The following is a 19857-nucleotide window of genomic DNA, read 5'->3' as shown; positions in this document are numbered from 1 at the left end:
ACTGCCGAAGAGCAGGGGCATGAAATAGCGGTCTTTTTCTGGTATTACTGTCAGGAACTTTAATTTCTCGATTAAAGTAGAAGGACGAGCTTCTATGTGAAGGGACATTAAACGGAAAGAAGAGGCACGTCTCGTTAGCCCCGCACGCGCTACAAGCGGAAGAGGTGTGAAGGGACAGGTGGCGCATTACGGGTGTGTGGGGCATTTGTGGGGCGAGAACGGGTGAGGCGCAGATTTGAACTCATAGTTAGGTGGTTATGAGATGATGAGAATTTGAACATTTCTCCAACAAATCTGGAATGGATGATTCACGTTTGCAGTAAGAAAAATTTTGATACGTTTTTACTTTCAAAGTACATAAGAAACGGGCAAAACACAGTTAAGAATATTTGAATAAGTTGCTCGCCACCTGCATCAATGCTTTTGTAATTTCAGAAAGAATTCTGGCATGGATGGTTGTAAAGAAAAACATAATTTGTAATAGCATGTTCGAGGAAGGCTTTCTCTTAGAAAGAAAGGGGTGAAAACAAGGAACAAAGATAAATGCTCTGCCTCAAAGTGCTTTGCAGAATGGTATTACCACGGAAATATTATCAACTCTTTACTATAGTGGAAATTCTAACCTCCAAACCCAGAGTGAGGTCATAAAAAATAAAAGAAAATCTAAGCATGACCTGAAGGTTCAAAAAAAGGAAACCTGACATTTTGGAAAAACCTCAGCTACTTCTGCCCATCATGTTAATTTGAACTTTCGTTAAGCTTAAAAAAAAACTGAGCAAAAATGAACCTTTGAAGAGTTCATATTCTGGTTAAGGTCAGACAATCAAGCCCATTCCTTTTGGTTGTCAGGCTACTCAGGACTTCCTTCCTCACCTGATCTCTTATATTCAGGCTTTAGCTCGTAGGTTCCTTGATTTGATCCCTTGTTGTTGTAGACACAAAGGTCCTTAAGTATATCTTTCACGAATTGCTGTAAATAGATGAATTAAGAACCTTGTTAGGAGTGCAGACAAATGAAAAATAAATTCTTGGTTAATGTCTCATTACATCATAAGGTCATAAATTTATGAACAAATTTAGGTCGTTTTTAATATGATCAATCAAAGATCAACCAAAGTTGCAAAGTGTAGTGGTTCGTAAAAAAAATTGTGTTAGAGCCTATAAAGAAATGGGATGACCATATTTTCTTCCGTATCATACTGATAGGCATTAGAAAGATACAAATAAAACATGGAATCATTTATGCCTTTATGAAGTCCAAATGGTTCAAAATATGCAGCATGTTCTATTGGATAAAAGGTTTCCCATGACATGACAGACTAATCATATTCTAATCTATACTTTATAGAAATTACTCGTTATTCTATGACTGTAAGATTTTATTACCATATGAATATTAGTTAGGTTGTGTAGAAATTGTATCCAAAGACTGGATTACGAAAGATTAATTAGAACAAAACGTAGTTGATCTGCAGTATTGGAAACCGCAATTTTCCTTTCAAGGTTTTTCACTAAACTTTAGCCTTATCCCAAATATTTGGAGTTGGTTACATGAATGTTCCTTAAACTACTTTAGTCTAGGGCCAAATCTTCTGTTAATGGTCTTCAAGTCTTTTCTTATTACTACAATCGATGTGTCTTTGAAGCACATGATTAAATGTGGTCTCATAGACCTATATCTCATTTTGTTGCTTTTTAAGGCAGACCTTAGGTTTTCATAGATGTGTTCATTTTAATTTTATCCTTAAAGTTTCACTTCTCATCCATTCAATATCATCTCGGCTAAAGTTATTCTATGGATCAGTTGTCGCCTTGTCGGAATAGATGTATTCATTTCTAATATTACTCTTCCTATTCATATTACTTATCCATTCAATATCCTCATCTCAGCTGCAGCTGTTCTGTTGATGAGTTGTTTTTTTTTTTTTTTTTTTTCACGGGGCTACACAACTGGGGTAGCTCCTCCAAAGCCATAACCCCCCAATCCTGGTGAAGGTGGGATTTGATCCCAAATCTCTGCCACAACCAGCCAGAGACCTTACCAATGAGTCAGTTGGCATCTTCTGGATGAGTTGTTTCTTAATTGTCCAACATTCTGTTCTATGAACAATTTAAATAAAAATTTCCCTTTGTGCAACACTTGTCCTGACTTTATTCCTTTCCCCAAATCAACAGAAACAATGTGAACTTTTTTTTTCTTTCCTAACTTATCCACCAATCAAGTAAAAATACAGCCTCAATGGCTTACTTGCCTAATTTAGTGAAACTAATTTTTATGATGTCATGTCATGTTCCCATGTTCTAATCTTTGTCCAATCACTCTGCTAAGCAATGTTTTAAAATGTGGAGGTGTGAAATGAGTTGTTCCACTATTCTGGGGCATAAACCTCCAGAGAATATATTTTTTAATTAATAATTAATAAATAGAAAAATATAAAAAGGATTTTTTTTTCAAAAAAAGGAACATTAGAAAAATTAGAAAAACATAGTTGCTAAAACATTACTATGTTCTTTTTATTGGAAATGGTAAATAAAACATCACTATGTAATTCTTCTTGCACGAAGCAAAAAAAAAAAATCCTAAGAGAAAGAAACCACCTTGTTTTCTTTTTATAAAAAACGAAGAGGAATTTGTAGTTTCAAGGGTTTCCTCCTTTATTTTATGTAAATATGTAAAGGGGAGAATCTCCCTGTGCAGTTTTACTCCTCCTTTATTTTATGTAAATATGTAAAGGGGAGAAGCTCCCTGTGCAGTTTTACTGTGGTAAAGAGGAAACCCTTACCATGGAGCTGCAATCCTGTTTAGTTTTGGTGTCAGAGAAGCTTCATAATTTTTGAGAGCAAAAGGCTTGTCACAAATTCTCTAATTGATCATAGCAAGGGTTGCTCATCAGGTTTCAACTACAGATGAGTCCAAAGGTGTTTTTAACTTTTTATGGACCACCCTTAGGAAATGGCAAGTGGTGGCTGGTTTTACCCCCCAAAGAAGACAGCTGTTCAAGTTTAGTTGGTTCCATAGGAAGGAATGGTGAACTGAATTTGATAATGCTCTCCTGGAAATACAAGACCCTCATGGGTGGGGTAGGCAAGAGATGAACTTTCACTGTTTCAGGGGCTTAAGTTGGCTTTTTGTTAAAGGTTGCCAAGTTGTAATAGGATAGTTATCATCTAATAGTACAGGCCCTTGGGCTCTTAGGCATCACATAATATAATCCAAGATGTTGGTTATGGGCTAACGGCTCATACAGGTAGCTTCCTAGATCTGCCAACAACATTGCATTCTGCTAGTTAGAGATGAGATGGGGAGATATGGGAGCCCTGATCCATAGTTGTAAGGCGACGCCTAGGCGACAAGGCGCCCTTAGAGGCTCGCCTCGCCCAGTTGCCTAGCAGTTTTGTATACTGTCTTATAAAATACTTTTATATTGTTACTTTTTTGAGATTATAATTATAAAATAGACATTATTAAACAAAAATATTCATTTTTGTGTTTATAAGCTAATTTCTTTTTATTATTTTCTTATTTGTTAGGGTTTAATCAACACAAACATTGCTAACTTCTGTATTGAACCCTCAAAGACTTCAGAATTTGAACCAATAAGGGAAAAACTTAAAGTTTTGTCTAATCAACACATTTCTTCCTCAACATCTTCTTCTTCTTCTTCCACCTTTTCTTTTCTTCTTTTCCTATAACAAAAATAGGGGTTCAGTCCCCATATTTATTGAATTTTCTTTTCTTTCTTATTTTTCTTCTCATATATATGTTGATTTTCTAGACATAAACACGAAGTTTATAATTTTCTTATGAAAATTATGAATAGTTATTAAGGAAAGATGGTTATGGAACCTAGGGAACTACCTAGGATATGTATTTTTCACTCCTTGGCGCCTTGAAAACTATGCCCTGATCCCAGGGTGCAACAATAGAATGCGTTTTCCCTGTATTTTCTGGAGGATCAGCTATCAGATGTATCTTTTCTCCCCCTCATTTGAGCAGTTCAAGCAGAGGGGAAATCCATTTTATGCTCTACTAATAGAACTATCTTTCATCATTTGTTTTAAAGATGTAAAGCATATTGAAGTGGGTGTGAATCAAGAAAACCACTCATAAAAATATCATCAAGAGAATTATATCAAAGATTTAAAGGTGGGGAGTTTGGTTTCTTATATACATTGCAGGAACAAGAAATAAACTGGGCTCTAAAGGGACAAAACTGATTTAAAAACTGGGCCCGCAATGCATGCATTGAATTGTACAAGAAGTAGAATTTGAGAACATACTTCAGGTTGGTCAGTCTCTTGGATCAATTGCCTCAGTGTCCAATTAGGTTGTCTTTCAAAGAGCTTAAACATAATCTCTTCCATTTCTCCACGGTCTCTTCTTGATCTTTTCAAGTCTGATCCTTTAACTGGTACTGTTTTCTTCTTGTCCTATACTCAAAACAGTAGAGGCCTCCTTATAAATATGGTGATAGCAATAACAATTAGAAAATATACTCTTGTGCATGTAACCAGGAATATAGAGTTAGCACTAATGAGCATGTTCAATGTGGCAATACTAAGTAATTATACAGTTTATACACAAAAAAGGGCCACATAAGTACCTTGGATCCAGATGTTAGTAATCCAACCATCCCAGGCATAGGCCTCATATGCACTCCACGATCATTATCAATCACCTTAAAATGAGGTAGAATTAAATGGGAGAAAAGTCAAATATTGAATTTCTAAACTAATAAAAAATGTAAAGAAAATAATAGAGGAAGGTAAGGCAAACTGTACCTGAATTTGTCTAGTTTTAACCATATATTTGTTTGTCCTTTCACGGCAAAGTTTCCCATAATCCCCAATATTTTCATTATGGGGCTTCATGTCAAATTTATGTAGCACTTTACCTTCCATGGCAACCCTTCCTGCAAAGGACAGGGGTTTTCTAAAACTAACCTTTATTAACTGAAAGTTCTACAATAAAAGATTACTATATCTTTATAAAACAAACTAAAATCTCAGGAAGAATTCATCTGATGCAGAAGGTGCATTGCACATTAACATGACTATGTGCATCTCACATTTATATCCAGATCAAATTGTAGGAGGTTTATACATTTTTCTGATGAATAACAGGAAAATTTAGTGAAGAAAATAAGGCTCAGAATGCAAGTATAACCTCCCAGTTTCATTCTATAAAAAAGAAAGTAGGAGAAATACGCAACAATGATTATGAACAATAGAGGATTTCACAACCACTTCACCCTAGAGCACCTAACTTGACTTGGCCAGATTATCCATAATCCATGAGAACGGGATTATCATGTTAGATCAGAAGGGATGGTCCTCCCTTTCTGAAAAGAAAACCTCTGAGTACCAAAATCTTAATTTTCCTGTCCAGTTGTGATGCTTGAACCCCAAGTTACTACCTATGCTACTCCATGGAGGAATAGAAGATTAAGCCCTTGTAATACACTAATACCTAATATTTGAACTTGTACGTTAATTGCTTAAGCTGTAGCTAAAAATCAAAGAGAACCCACCTAAAGTTAATTTCTCTACTTGTTACCTCAATTTGAGATGTCAAAATTTGCCTTTTTGGCTTAACTTGGTATCACGAGAACGCTTGTTCAATTATCTATTCAATAATAAATAAGCCAAATATCATACAATCTGGAAAAGAATTGAGCAAGTTATGGCCAATACACAGATAGCTGACAAATCTCTGGTTGAATTTTCTAAATTTTTAAGTTTTATTTGTCAAATATATCTTTGCAAGTTGTTTCCTTCATAAAAATTTGTGTCAAAATTGTAATGGGTCAAAAAATTCATTTTTTAAAAGGTTGTTTTAAAAGATCTAGCCAGTTTTGAAGTAAACAGATTGGCCTGAGTCTTGTTGTAATTGGCTGTCTCATTGAATAAAATTACTTTACCTTTTTCCAAAAAAAAAAATTGTGTTCAAAGGGATCAAATATCAGGAAATTGTCTGATTCTCCTGTCACAGGCACAGGAGGTGGGGGGGGGGGGCTAATAAACAAGTAAATGAGAGCTGTGTTCGGGTCACTGTATAAGTGGCAGCATTTTTGTTTTGGGGCTATAATGCATTTTGGGGAAGATTAGGAAGATGGGCTAGCCCGGGCTGATACTAATGGGGAGGGTCTTGTTGTGTTTTCACTAGTTCTTATACCTATTTTGCACTTAATAAACCTATAATCTGTTACCAATAAAAAACTTTTCACATAATTTCCAACACTGCAACAAACATGCACAAGAGAGTGGATTATTATCCTCACCTTGACTTGTCTCAGAAAATACACACATGGGAATAAAGTCTTTTGACATATCCAACGAGTAACACTTAGGTCCATTTCCGGGTTCATTGCCAACTAACTCCATCGTGAACTGGTCATAATTCAAGCAATGTGTAAAAATAGGAAGAAGATAAGTTGCAAGGCAAGTGAATCTCAATAAACAATATTCCGTAAACTTAGATATGATTGGATTAATTTGAAAAAGTAACAGAAAAAAGGACCAGAAGAAGACAAAACATCCATTCTTCATGGTAGCATGCAGCAATCCATTAAAGCTTGTTCTTGTTAAATGCAGCTTCAGTCAAGGTTCAAAATATCGATACCCCGATACACCCTCCGTAGGGGCATATCGGGAAGCTCCCGATACAATACACATCGGCTGATACGGGCCAATACGTATCAATTTTTTTAACCTTGGCTTCAGTGGTCAAGGACCCATTTGAATAGGAAATCAATTTCACCAGCAGTTATTTTTCGAATTTTTCCCTGAGGCTTTCAGCAGGTTAGAAGCTAACCTATATAACCTCCGAATAACAGAAGCTGTAACATGCCTATAATATTAGCACTTCAATCAAGAAGAGCTCAACATTTATGCAAGTCTAATAGTGTTTACATACATCTTAAAGAGAGAAGAAATTTGGCTGGGGGTTATTTAACAATTTGTATAACCGTCCAGAAGTATATAGCAAGTGTGGAAGTGGATAGCATGCTGGGGGGTTGCTTAACAAAGATATTTAGGCATTTAGTTAGATCATAGCTCTGAAGCAGTATAGCTCTGAAAAGATATTTGCCTTAGATGATTAAAGAAGAAAGTAAACTCATACTCATCAGGTCCCATGAATTTATCCACTGAATACCTTCAAATCTACCTATCGTCCATATATGAGTACACTGTATCCAGTTTTGTGCAGCATTATGTTAATATTAAATGTAAGGATGTTCCTTTTGGTCTTGTTGAAAGAAATAAAGAAGCGAATCGGCATATCTTCATGAGATAGGTTGGACCCAAATGGGTGACTTTGGCAGTTTTTGGCATGCTTCATCAATGGAAGACATGTGATCACAGGTCTAAGGGCAGGTTGCACTGGAGAGCTATCATTCATATTACCATGTAGGAAGAATGGTAAGGAAGGAATAACTGTATTTCTGAAGGCAAGATGATGCCTTACCAACTTGGGATCTGGTAGTGGACTTTGTGGGGTTGAATGAAGGCTGTGGGTGATTAGAGATGAAGAATATGAATAAACAAGCAAGAAGAATGCTTGCTGTTAGGGTAAACAGCGATGAAATAGGTCATTTAGAACAAGAAGGTAAGAGAGAGTGGAAAAAAAAAAAAAGAAAATTTCTGGCAACAACTAGAATTCACTAAACCAAACTTTTCACCAAATTACTCTTCTTTAACTCCAATTACAATGACTCTATTTATAGAATCAAATTACTAATTCGGATGTTCCCTTTCAGACTCTGATTTTGACTAGGAAGTTGACCCAAAACAACTCCTAGTTGCTTTAGAACTTAGGACAAATCCATTAGGACACTTAAATAAGGACTCCAACTCCTAAATAACTCTAATAACACTTTCTTAATCCCGCTAAGACTAACTTAATTTAAAGACATCAGGAATTACTAAAAATAGTAATTACGAGAACTACTATAAATAATAAATCCATGAATTACCTTAAATAGTAATTTCAAAACAGCAATAAAAATATAAAAATGTAATTCTATTCTTAAGATACCACAATGATGTGGACAGAAAGACAAATGACATGCAGCACCTCAAGTATACAGCAATAAGCACAAGAAGTACCAAGCTGAAAACAGCAAAATAAGTTGGATTTTTAGGAATTTCAGACCTGAACCTAAAGTAAAACTCCTCTTGGAACAGTTCCGCTACAGTAACAATGGCAGCAATCTGGCCACCCGCGCGGACACGCAGCAATGGAAGGATTGGAAGGTGCCAAAATGGGTCGACTCCTCAAAACCCAAACTCCCAATACTTGAAAACACTAGCTGGGGCTGAGCTACAGCTCAAACAAGAGAGAGAACCAAAAGACCCCTACAGAAACAACCCCCTTCTCTTTTATAAGACTCACTGGCTTGCTGGACAAGCTAGTTAAAATATTTAACATAAGCCCTTAGAATGTTTCTCTCTCACCAACAACTCCTTAGGAACTAAACTAACTTCAAATGAACACCTAAAAGATAACTTTTGTTACAAAAAGACCCAAGAGACCAAAACTCAATAGAAATGCACCCAACTGCCCCTAACCAAAAATCTGGCTTATAAAATGACAAAAACACCCCTGGTCCCAAACTGTCAACAAAGCTACCCAAAGACAACTATTTGGGATCCCACTACAAAAACATGCAAAACAGTATACATTCACACATCATTTTTTTTCTCTTTTTTTTGCCTCATCTTTCCAATCAGGTTAAAAAGAGCTCGACCCCGTGCGAGCAACAATTTTAGCAGCTTTGCACATGTTTCCATCTAGCTTCATAAACTCCTCTTCACTAACCCAAGAGTTCTCAATTGATGGTTTCCCTTTCCACTTGACCAAGAACCTAAAATAGGCCCCATTTCGAGTGTTGGTAACTCAAACATCTTCGACGCCCTCTACTTGTTCACACTCATTAGAACTACTGGCCCTTTGTGCTAGTCCTTGTCCATCCTTTGTTGCTGGTTTTAGATCCCCATGGTAATCAAAGAGGTTTGCTACATTAAAAATGGGTGAAATGGACAAATCAGCTGGTAGCTCAATTTCATATGCATTGTCACCAAACCATCTCAGCACTTGACACAGACCAATTTTTTTTTTGCTTTAACTTATGGTAGGTCCCAACGGGAAACCTCTCAGGCCGCAAATAAACCATGACTAGATGACCCTCATGAAACTCTTTCATCCGACGATGCTTATCCTTAGCTTCTTTATACCTTTGGTTGCTTTCTTTCAGCTTCTATCATACATTCTCTTGAATCTCTCGAATGGATTCAGCTAAAGCTTTGGCATCATCACTCACTCGCTGCAACCATGTTATAGGAGTTAGATTAACAACACTTTTAGGTGACCGACCGTACACAACCTCAAAAGGAGTCTTCCCTGTAGATCTATTAATTGAATCATTGAAGGCAAATTCAGCTTGTGGTAGGATAAGATCCCATTGCTTTAAGTAGTTTCCAACTAGGCTCCTCAACAAGTTGCCTAAGCTCCGGTTAACCACTTTAGTTTGTCCATCTGTTTGTGGGTGAAATCAGATCATGACACAAGCTTCGGTTAACCACTTCAATTTCTCCAAAAGTGGCTAAGGAATCTTGTGTCACGATCTGATGTGATAGATCTTGGCAATCCATGCAACCGAACAACTTCTTTGAAAAACAAGTTAGCTACATGAGAAGCATTAGAAGTCTTTTGGTAACCAATAAAGTGGGTCATTTTAGAGAAACGATCAACCACAACAAAAATAGAGTCATTACCCCTAGCTATTCTTGGCAACCCCAACACAAAATCCATAGTAATATCAGTCCATGGTGCTTCCGGTATGGGTAAGGGGAGATACAAACTTGTATTTTGATGTTGCCCCTTAGATGTTTGGCACTTGTGACATCTATCAGCATAATAGAACACATCCTTTTGTAGCCTTGGCCAAAAGTACTTTTTGGAGACCATTTCAAGTGTCTTCTTGCGACCAAAATGTCCCTTGCAGTGCAAATCAGCAAATGAGTAATGCCCTCAAGGATCTTGATGGAATACATAACCTATTGTACAGGACCAAAATAAGTAACCATCATTCGACACAAATTTGGCTCGAATATCCTTGTCACCTGTTGTACAGAGCCAAAATAAGGGCCATCTTGTAGAAACAACCCGATTTTGCTGTCCAACCTTATGCTTCAAAACAAAATTATATTCTTGTAGAAATTCAACCCATTTAGCATGTCTTCCCTTTATATTCTGTTTGGAGTTAAGGTGCTTCAATGCTTCATGGTCTGATTACAACACAAACTCCCGTTGGATAAGATAATGCCTCCAAAACTTCAGCGCTTGCACAATGGCATTAAATTCAACATCATAAGTGGAATACCTCCTTCTAACATCATTGAGTTTCTCACTAAAGTAAGCAATTGGACGGCCTTCTTGGCTAAGGACAGCTCCAATCCCAACATGGGATGCATCACATTCAACTTCAAAGAGCTTGTTAAAATCAGGTAAAACCAATACCGGAGCCTTCGTCATCCTCATCTTTAGCTCTTGGAAGCTATTCTCGGTTGTGGGAGTCCAAGTAAACTAACTTCCTTTCAAGCATTCAGTAATGGGTGCTACAATAGTGCTGAAATTCTTTATAAACAAGCGATAAAATGTTGCTAGCCCATGGAAACTACAAATTTCCATTAAGGTCTTTGGTGTTGGCCAGTCTTGAATAGCTTGAACTTTTTCTTGGTCCACGTCAACCCCTTTGGCTGAAACAAGATACCCCAAAAACACCAACCGATCTGTCATAAAATTACACTTCTTCAAATTTATAAATAGCTGATTTTGTCTCAAGACTTCTAGGATTGCTCTCAAGTGTCCTAAGTGGCTGTCATGATCTTTGTTGTGGATGAGTATGTCATCAAAATAACTACCACAAACTTCCCCATGAACGGCCTTAAAACTTGGCTCATGAACCTCATAAGGGTGTTAGGAGCATTAGACAACCCAAATGGCATAACCATCCATATTCATAAAGACCTTCCTTAGTCTTGAATGCAGTCTTCCACTCATCCCCCTCCCAGATACGAATTTGATGTTATCCACTCTTCAAGTCTATCTTTGAAAAGACTTGTGAACCAACAGCCAATGTGCCTAACATGTCATCAAGGCGGGGTATGGGAAACCTGAATTTAACTGTAATCTTGTTAATTGCACGACTGTCAACACACATACACGCCAACTACCATCTTTCATTGGTGTGAGCAAAGCTGGTACAGCACATGGGCTTAAACTCTCACGGATTAGCCCCTTCTTCAACAACTCTGTTACTTGTCTTTGGAGCTCTTCATGCTCCTTAGGACTCATTCTATAGTGGGGTAGGTTCCTGGCATTTAATCTATATGATGTTGTACATCTCTTAGGGGAGAAAGGCTATCGGGTAGTTCTTCAAGCATCACATCAACATACTCATGAAGTAGCTTCTTCACCAACTTTGGAACAAGTGTTTCTTTGCTAACTTCTTTTGTAACCAGCACGTAAACAACATCCAAATTCCCATCTTCTTGAGCCAATTTATTTGAGGTGAAGAGAGCAGTGGTTGGCTTTGTTTCCTTCTTTGGAAATGAATCAAGTTGCACTGGTTTAAGAGTTATCTTCTTATTGTCTTTCACAAAGTTGTATGTGTTATTGTCCCCATAATGAATGGTTTTACAGTCATATTGCCATGGGCGACCCAAGAGAATACGGTATGCATCCATTGGGACAACATCACACCATACCGATTCTTCAAATGTATTACCAATAGAAAAATTAACTAGGCATTTAGAAGAAACTCTTACCTCATTTCCTTTGTTGAACCACAGAATACGATATGGTCGTGGGTGTTGAACAGTCTTGAGCTGTAATTATCTACCATCTCTTGAGAGACAAGATTCTCACTACTCCCACTGTTAATAATTAGGTTACACAACTTCTCACCAGCTGTACAACGTGTTCTAAAGATATTCTTTCTCAACTAGTCCCCTGGTAGTGGTTCTTGAGGTGCAACCATAGAGTGTCATACCACCAAAGCTTCACCCTCAATATCCCCATCGAAGTTTTCTTCCTCTAAAGCATTAGCTTCAGTAGTTTCAGCCACTTGCCCATCCTCAACATGGCCAATATCATCTTGTTGTTCATCAGTGACTTCATCAACCATATGTGTTTGCCCTTCAATCCTTCTCTTAGGACATTCATTTGAACGATGTCCCAACTCCATACACCTAAAACATCTAATAGTAGGCTGCCCTTGACTGCTCTTTTTTGCATTTGAAGTCCCTTGGACTGTAGGGTGTGTTTGGTTGATCACACAACCCCTACCAGCCCCAACACTTCGACCTACTGATAAAGATGTACCTTGGACAGCACTTAGCCTCCGCCCTGAGCTCCAACTCAATTGAGCTTTAACCTTTAGAGCTAGCTGATATGCATCCTTTATCTTATACGGGCAATGTAGGCTGACTTGATCTTGTATTGGCAACCTCAAACCATTGATATATCTACCAACTTTTTTCTCTTTAGTTTCTGACATATTACTCCGAAGAGTTAATCTATTAAACTCTTTTGTGTACTCCTTCACACTCTTTTCTTGTTGCCTTAAATTCTGCACCCTTTGGTAAAGAGTTTGCTCATAGTTTGGTGGAAAAAATTGGGATTTCAGATTCTCTTTCATTCTTCCCCAGGAACTAATCTTTCTTTCCCCTTCTTTTCTCTGTCCCTTTGGTAATTTTTCCACCAATCTAAGGCTGTCTCACGCATCTTTGCTGTTACAAGCTTCACTTTTCTTTCTTCATTCATTTCTTTCCAATCAAAGTAATTTTCAATGTTGTCCAACCAGTCTAGAAACTCTTCAGGTTCCAACTCACCATCAAACTCGGAAATATGAAGTTGAACACCATGACCTTGATTGGATTGTAAAGCTTGCACTATTCGGTCTTCCCACCGCTGGTTGTTATTCCTTCCATGCTGATCACCTTCAGGTTGCTCAATGTCTTCATTGATTTCCACTAATAATGTCAGTGAGTTGTTCATCAACTCTAGGAGCTTGTCCTCTTCTTCCTAGCCCCAAATCATTTGCTACGTCACCATCCCTAGCAGCATTTTGAGCTACAAGTTGAGCAAGATGTTCAATCTGTTCTTGCAATCCTCTTATAGCCTCTTGGAAAACCTCTATAGTGACATGTTGTGGTCTTTTACCACCCCTACCACATCCACCCTTGCAGCCATGATGATATAGAAAAACACAAGAAGGAGATGAACTTCGAAGCAAACCCAAGGAAAGAACTTGCTCTGATACCACTTGATGTGGATAGAAAGACAAATGACATGCAACACCTCAAGTATACAGCAATAAGCACAAGAAGTACCAAATTGAAAACAACAAAATAAGTTGGATTTTTAGGGATTTCAGACCTGAACCTGGAATAAAACTCCTCCTGGAACAGTTCTGCTACAGTAACAAATGGCAGCAAGCTGGCCACCCGCGTGGACACACAGTGATGGAGGGATTGGAAGGTGCCAAAATGGGTCGACTCCTCAAAGCCTAAACTCCCAATACTTGAAAACCCTAACTGGGGCTGAGCTACAGCTCAAACAAGAGAGAAGGAACCAAAAGACCCCTACAGAAACAGCCCCCTTCTCTTTTATAAGACTCACTGACTTGCTGGACAAGCTAGTTAAAATATTTAACATAAGCCCCTAGAATGTTTCCCTCTCACCAACTCCTTAGGAACAAAACTAAATTCAAATGAACACCTAAAAGATAACTTTTGTTACAAAAAGACCCAAGAGACCAAAACTCAACAGAAATGCACCCAACTGCCCCTGACCAAAAAATTCGACTTATAAAATGACGAAAATACCCCTGGTCCCAAACTGTCAACAAAGTTACCCAAAGACAACTATTTGGGATCCCACTACAAAAAACATGCAAAACAGAATAAGTTCACACATTTTTTTGTTTTCACATTTTTTTTCTCTTTTTTTTGCCTCATCACACAACTAGAAAATAAAAACTGAAACAGTACCAATATCCTCTAACCCAAAAATTCTGAAATTGGTATAGGAATTGGAAAATTGGTTTGTTTCCTCACGAATTCTTTCCTTGCTTTTACATCTGCATCACAAGAAGGCATCCTTTGAGGCATTGGGAGACATTATCTTCCTCCTCGGTTTGGGGGCCATGCCTCTTAATGTATATCTCTTAACAACCCAAGAAGGGTCCTGCAAGAGATTTTCCAATCTTCCTCTAGCACCCCAACCAATGAGCAGAGTATGTTACAATTTCAGAGGAGCTCTCTTGTGAACCCCAGTCCAGCAGGGATTGGTGCTTCACAGTTGTAGAGTATCATTTTTTTTTTCGGGGGTGGGGGGGGGGGGGGGGTGGGGGGCGTTCAATCTGGCCTGTCTTCCTCACACTCAAAGGGGTTTAGGCCAGTGGATTCAATGGAACAAAAGAATAGAACAGGGCCTCTGGAATTTTCTTACTATTTAAAAAAGATTAGAGAAATCATCATCATCCATGCCTTGTCCCAACTATATGGGGTTGGCTACATCAATCCTGTTTCACCAATCTGTTCTATTTAAAGCCAAATCCACTGTAAAAAAAGATTAGGAAATCATGGTTTTAATTTGGCTCAGATAAGTGTGATCCCAAAGAGTGATGAACTGCAGAAACCTTAAAAACACTGAAACAACCAAGTCCTAGGAGTCAGCAACTAGAGAGTCTATTAGGAGTCAACACCTAATAGACTGCACTAAATCAAAGAAGCAAACCTGCTCATAAAGTGTATTTCCCTCACTAATTGCCTTACAAAAGTTTCTACCCTATTTATAGGCTCATAGGATAGAATATGCTTACTACAACAGAAAAAATTACATGCAAGTAAAAAAAAAAAAAAAACAATTGCTGATCCAAAAAAAAAGTTAAAAAAAGAAACAAAATAATTGTAAGACCTTCTAAATCCTTAAGGCACAGTCTTGTGGCCCACACGATACCTTTTGCAACTAATTGGGCTGATGTGGCATTACTAAATTGATGCACATTTCAGACGACCAAAAATTCTTGCTGTGACTCTCAGAAAAAGGCTCAAATAAAAAAACAAAAAAGAAATGAACAAATTAATATCAGAAGCTTCCTCAGTTATAGAATGTGCCAAAATCAGCTATAAATACCCCTAAAAGGTAGGCAGAAAAGACTGATACCCAGATATTCAGGAATGGTAGAACTCAACACACCTAGAGAGGAGCCGTTATTGGGATCACCTCCAGAAACCTTAGCTCAGTTCAGCCCTCATTTTCACAAGGATCTGATTTTACCGCTTCTGGAGAGTGGCCACTAGTTGTCCACCTTAGACCTTTCTGCCCCCTCCGAGAACCCCCAATTTGGTAATGTTTTTCATTCATTCATCCTAATAAAATGTCTTCTTAAAAAGCAAATAAAACTATAAAATCATTATTTTTTGTGTGAAAACTAAGAATTTAAGACCTAACGTGGGCTTGTTTGGGATTGCCTCGAGGGGCGTGGCACAAAACCGGCTCGTAGAATCAGGAATGTAATATGTTTTACATTACATTAGCTATGTGAAGTACTGCAATTGAGTGAAAAAAGAAATTAGAGGTTTTATATGCTTGAAAATGTTTTATATGTTTGATTTTATTTTTAAATTCTCATTTGAATACACTTTACATCTTATGTTTATGTATTTTAATTTTAGATAATAGGTTTTTTACAACATTATTTTAAAATTTTAGTTTATATTTTTTATTAATATTATGTTTAATATTTTTTTGAATTTTTTTGGCTTTTATTATTTTTTAGCTTTTTTTTTTTATTTTTGCGCCTTGCACCAAAAAGGCGTGCGCTTCGCCTTGCGCCTTGCGCCTTAGGCGCAAATTGACCCCTACGCCTTTTTTGTGCGTTGCGCTTTTAAAACACTGCTATGCTCCATTTGGGTTTTTCTTCAAAATTGTATATCCTTGTAAGTTTTAATCAATGAAAAGCTTCCGTTACCGACTCAAAAGAAAAAAATATATATATTTTGGGTATCTTAGCCTTTTCTTACTATCCAAAAAGATTGTCCAAGCTTTCACCTAATGTTTCTTTAGACCTAAAGATTTACAATACAGTACAAATTTTGTCCATTCCATCTTGGGTCATATCTCCATTAATATGTTCATGTTAAGTAATTTTCACTATGTCAAATCACCTCATTTTTTGCCTTTGACTCCTCCTTTTGAGCCTTTTTAACCTGAACCATTTGTAACTCCTTTAACTAATGCTGTCGAAAGTTTACACCGTACCCACACAGGACTAGGCATCTTAGTCAACTCTCTCCTAATTTTGGCATCACTTAGAACTACTGTAGATTTCCTCATTTTCTCTCACCTTTTATTATATCTTTCTATGTTTTTCTACACATTATTTCAACATCCTCATCTTGCAGTGTTCCATTATCAAGAAAATGGAGGGTTGGATTCATGCTTGGCTTCTAAGAAAAATGAAACAATAGATACAAAGTCCTCAAGTTAACAAAATGTCCTGCTAGAGCAGGTAAATTGTCAAGAGGAAAATTTTCAGAGGGATTGAGTTATAAATGAAGTAAAGCATTAGTACAGGACACAATTTAATCAACTTTTTATAAGCATAACTTCAACTTATTGTTTGATGAAAAGTTTTCTCATGAAAAAATTGTCATGGTTAAACTTTATCTTCACAAATAGATGTCTGATCGATGGCTTTCCAAATGAAAATATCTCCCCCTACGGTCAAAATTACTTTTTGTAGTCAGAGTCATTAGTTGAGTGCAGAGAACTATTCTTTCACGTTTTGTTAAAAAGGGAACTTGAACTACTTTTCTTTTCTTTTCTTTTCTTTTTTGTCAAAAACCTGAACTACCATGGTTTACTAAAAATCAAACAATTATTAATTTCCAAGTCAATTCCCATCTGTTCTTTTTAATCACTTGATCAGTTTAATTGTTTCAACTATTGTCTTAACAACTCTAATAGAAACCTCAACAAGTAGAAAAGCCAATTCAACTCACCGATTTAAAATTCACAAATTAATAGTTATCGAGCAGAACTGCGAGATACAACATGTATCCCGAAACATAGCCATCTCTCAATGAAAAAGAAAAATCTGAAAATTTAAGCACCGCCTAAGGCAACAACGCCCGACTCCAACAAACTCCGTTCTAAAACAGCCATTTTTCTAAAATAAATAAATGAACCCCTTGCATGCAATCTCGGCAAAGAAACAATGTAGTCCAGAACCAAAAACCACCATCCTACCAAGAGGAACAAGCAGAAGAAAAGTTTCGATTTTTCCATCGAGCATTTGAACACTGCGAAACGAAAGCGAATGCATGCAGAGTGCAGAGACAATTATGAAACCCTAAAAGAGAAACAAAAAAAGTGGAATATTATGAGAGGAATGACTGTTCTTCATCACCTGAGGAGATGAGTTGTCGTCGTTGGGACGGAGAGGGTCGACGGAAAGTACAACCTTCGCGAGGTGGCGAGTCGAGTCGGAGGGAGCGTGAGATTGCCATGACCGAGACACCATGGTGGGGCACTTCATCAACCAAACCGATCGGTCCGCCCTGCCCGTCTCCAGCTCCGCTTTGCTGCATTGGTCGTCCATGCCTCCTCCTCGAGCGAGGCAGAGAGGCAGCGAGAGAGAGAACTCAAGAAAACCGTTTTTCGATTTTTCTGATTTGGCCTTATAACGAACCAACCCCCATTAAAATATAGGATACGCCTCAGCAGTGCTGCCCCACTCCTCCCACTGTCCCGCCCTTGAAACGAAACGTACATACAGATAGATACAGGATACATGAGATGCTGATACAGTGGAGCTTTTGTACAAGGGCTCACGGTCACGGTGTTCAGCGGAAGACTGAATCTGCTCCTCACACAAGGCGCCTCACAAGCACATCTTATCTGCATTGAGAACATCTCCCATATTTATAATGCACGGTGGATGTTTTTGTGAAGCGCCTATTTGTGAGGAGCAGATCCCGTCACGTTCAGAAGCTTCTCCAACCTTAGGGACATGGTGATTGGTGGGGTCCAATACCTGACTCACATTAGTGAAGTTCCAAAATATTCTATTTCATTTTCCATTCTAATTGAGACTATTATAGCGTGGGTGATCTGGGTGCAATTTGATGAGGATGCACAGCATTATAAAACCTTGCACACCATGGAAGCCGTGACGCCCTTTTTTTTGTTAGTGCTGATGTAAGGGTATCCTTCAGATATTGGCATATGGTCTCGGTCGGGCTGGAATCATCTCGGCTATCTCATCGAATCTAACACGTGTCCATCACCAACTGCCCCCACCTCTCTCAACCACTCTTCCTCTTAGGCAATTTTGACAATAAAAAAGGGCTCCCACAATTAGATAAATATAGTGGAACTCAATGTTCTAAGTCTCCTCTCTTGCTTAGTCAACCACTCAAAGTTTTTTTGTTAATTTCATAGTTGAAGTCTTCGCCCCTAGGATAACTCTCGGGGCCTTTAATATATTTTTTCTTTCTCTTAGTAGATTGAATCCATCGGCCTCGGATGCTAGAAATGGGTAACAAGCAAGACTCCATCCCTAACATCCGGAACTTAGTCATGATTGACCAGTTCAAGCTGGTCCTGAACAAGTTGGACAACTTGGCCCAACGATTGGACAACATAGGGCATCTGGAAAGAAGCTACCCACAGGGTGACTGCCTCGTCGGAAGCCATGGACAACACAATGGGCGATCCGCCCATACCCCGCTAAGCCAGTGCATGGGCAACTCGGAGAAAGTCGATCCCTCATAGTCAAACAACAGCAACCGACGGGCTGGCAAACCCCATTCCAAGATCCCTTGGCTCCCTAGCCGAGGGGCCGGTCCCATGGGGTCCTACGTCGAGCACAAGAACCTTGATCGTCAACACAATCACACGATGATCAGTTAGGTCGATAATAGGCGCTTGGGCCACTACAGTCCCCTCCAAGGGCGGGAGGTCAGCACCACGCCTCTTCCTCACCAATTTTTGACCTTCCCGACCTCCTCAACGACCGTCGTGCCCACAAGGCTCAGGACATGTCAGTGTCTGAGCATTTCGGGAATGGGCCCGACCCATCCTACGTAAGAGAGAACTAGGACTAGGCTGAAACGACAATGCCATACGTTGACTAGTGCCTTGGAGATATTCAAGCACAAATTGGTGCCCTTCAAGATCAACTTCAGCAAGCGAAGGAGGGCCGAAAGTGATGCCTAGCCTCTTCCAACCGAATGGAGGCATTCATAGATTCCATCCTCGACCTATTGGAAGGTGTTCGATAGCAAGCCCAAATCAAGGCCGCGGCATGCCGACAAAGAATTGTAAGATACTACAATTCCCGAGACAGAGAGCATCACTTCAAGGAAGGCAACCTCGTCCTCAGAAAAGTCATGGTTCCTAAGCCCGTCGTCGAAAAGTTTGACCCAAACTAGGAAGGGCCCTAAAAAATCAAGCAAGTAATAAGACCTAACACCTTTCGACTAGAGTATATGGGTGGAAGACTGGTGCCTCACACCTAGAACTCTAAGAACCTCCAAATGTACTATCAATGTAGGTGTAAATACCTTGTATAGGTTTCCCTACCTTTTCCTTCAAACTAAACATAGCATTAGTGGAAAATCGTAAATGAAAAGTGCAAGTTCCTCTCACCTCGGATCTTTCTTTAGGTAAATGTTCTCGTCCCCTCCAATTGCTAGGACCCCTCGGCCAACCAACCATAGCATATAACCATTTTTAAGATTATGTGCTTAGACTAGGTGTCGGCCCCAAGGCATACGATA

General features: G+C 38.6%; 1 protein-coding gene across 1 annotated transcript; it reads right to left on the bottom strand.

The window, feature by feature from the left end:
• Nucleotides 1–549: 549 nt before the first annotated feature.
• Nucleotides 550–18007, bottom strand: LOC148868348 (uncharacterized). The gene is made up of 6 exons (XM_088968977.1): nucleotides 17484–18007; nucleotides 6282–6390; nucleotides 4783–4913; nucleotides 4605–4679; nucleotides 4282–4431; nucleotides 550–970 (listed from the first exon to the last, which is right to left on the bottom strand). The coding sequence occupies exons 1-6, from the start codon at nucleotides 17673–17675 to the stop codon at nucleotides 851–853; spliced, it is 777 nt and encodes a 258-aa protein (XP_088825103.1). The 5' UTR covers nucleotides 17676–18007; the 3' UTR covers nucleotides 550–850.
• Between the last annotated feature and the right edge of the window lie 1850 nt (nucleotides 18008–19857).

Source organism: Nelumbo lutea, chromosome 2, assembly GCF_056320005.1.
Source record: "Nelumbo lutea isolate HS-2025 chromosome 2, American lotus-T2T, whole genome shotgun sequence".
NCBI lineage: Eukaryota > Viridiplantae > Streptophyta > Magnoliopsida > Proteales > Nelumbonaceae > Nelumbo > Nelumbo lutea.
Note: the sequence above shows the minus strand (reverse complement) of the source record. Positions and strands in the feature narration are given on the sequence as shown.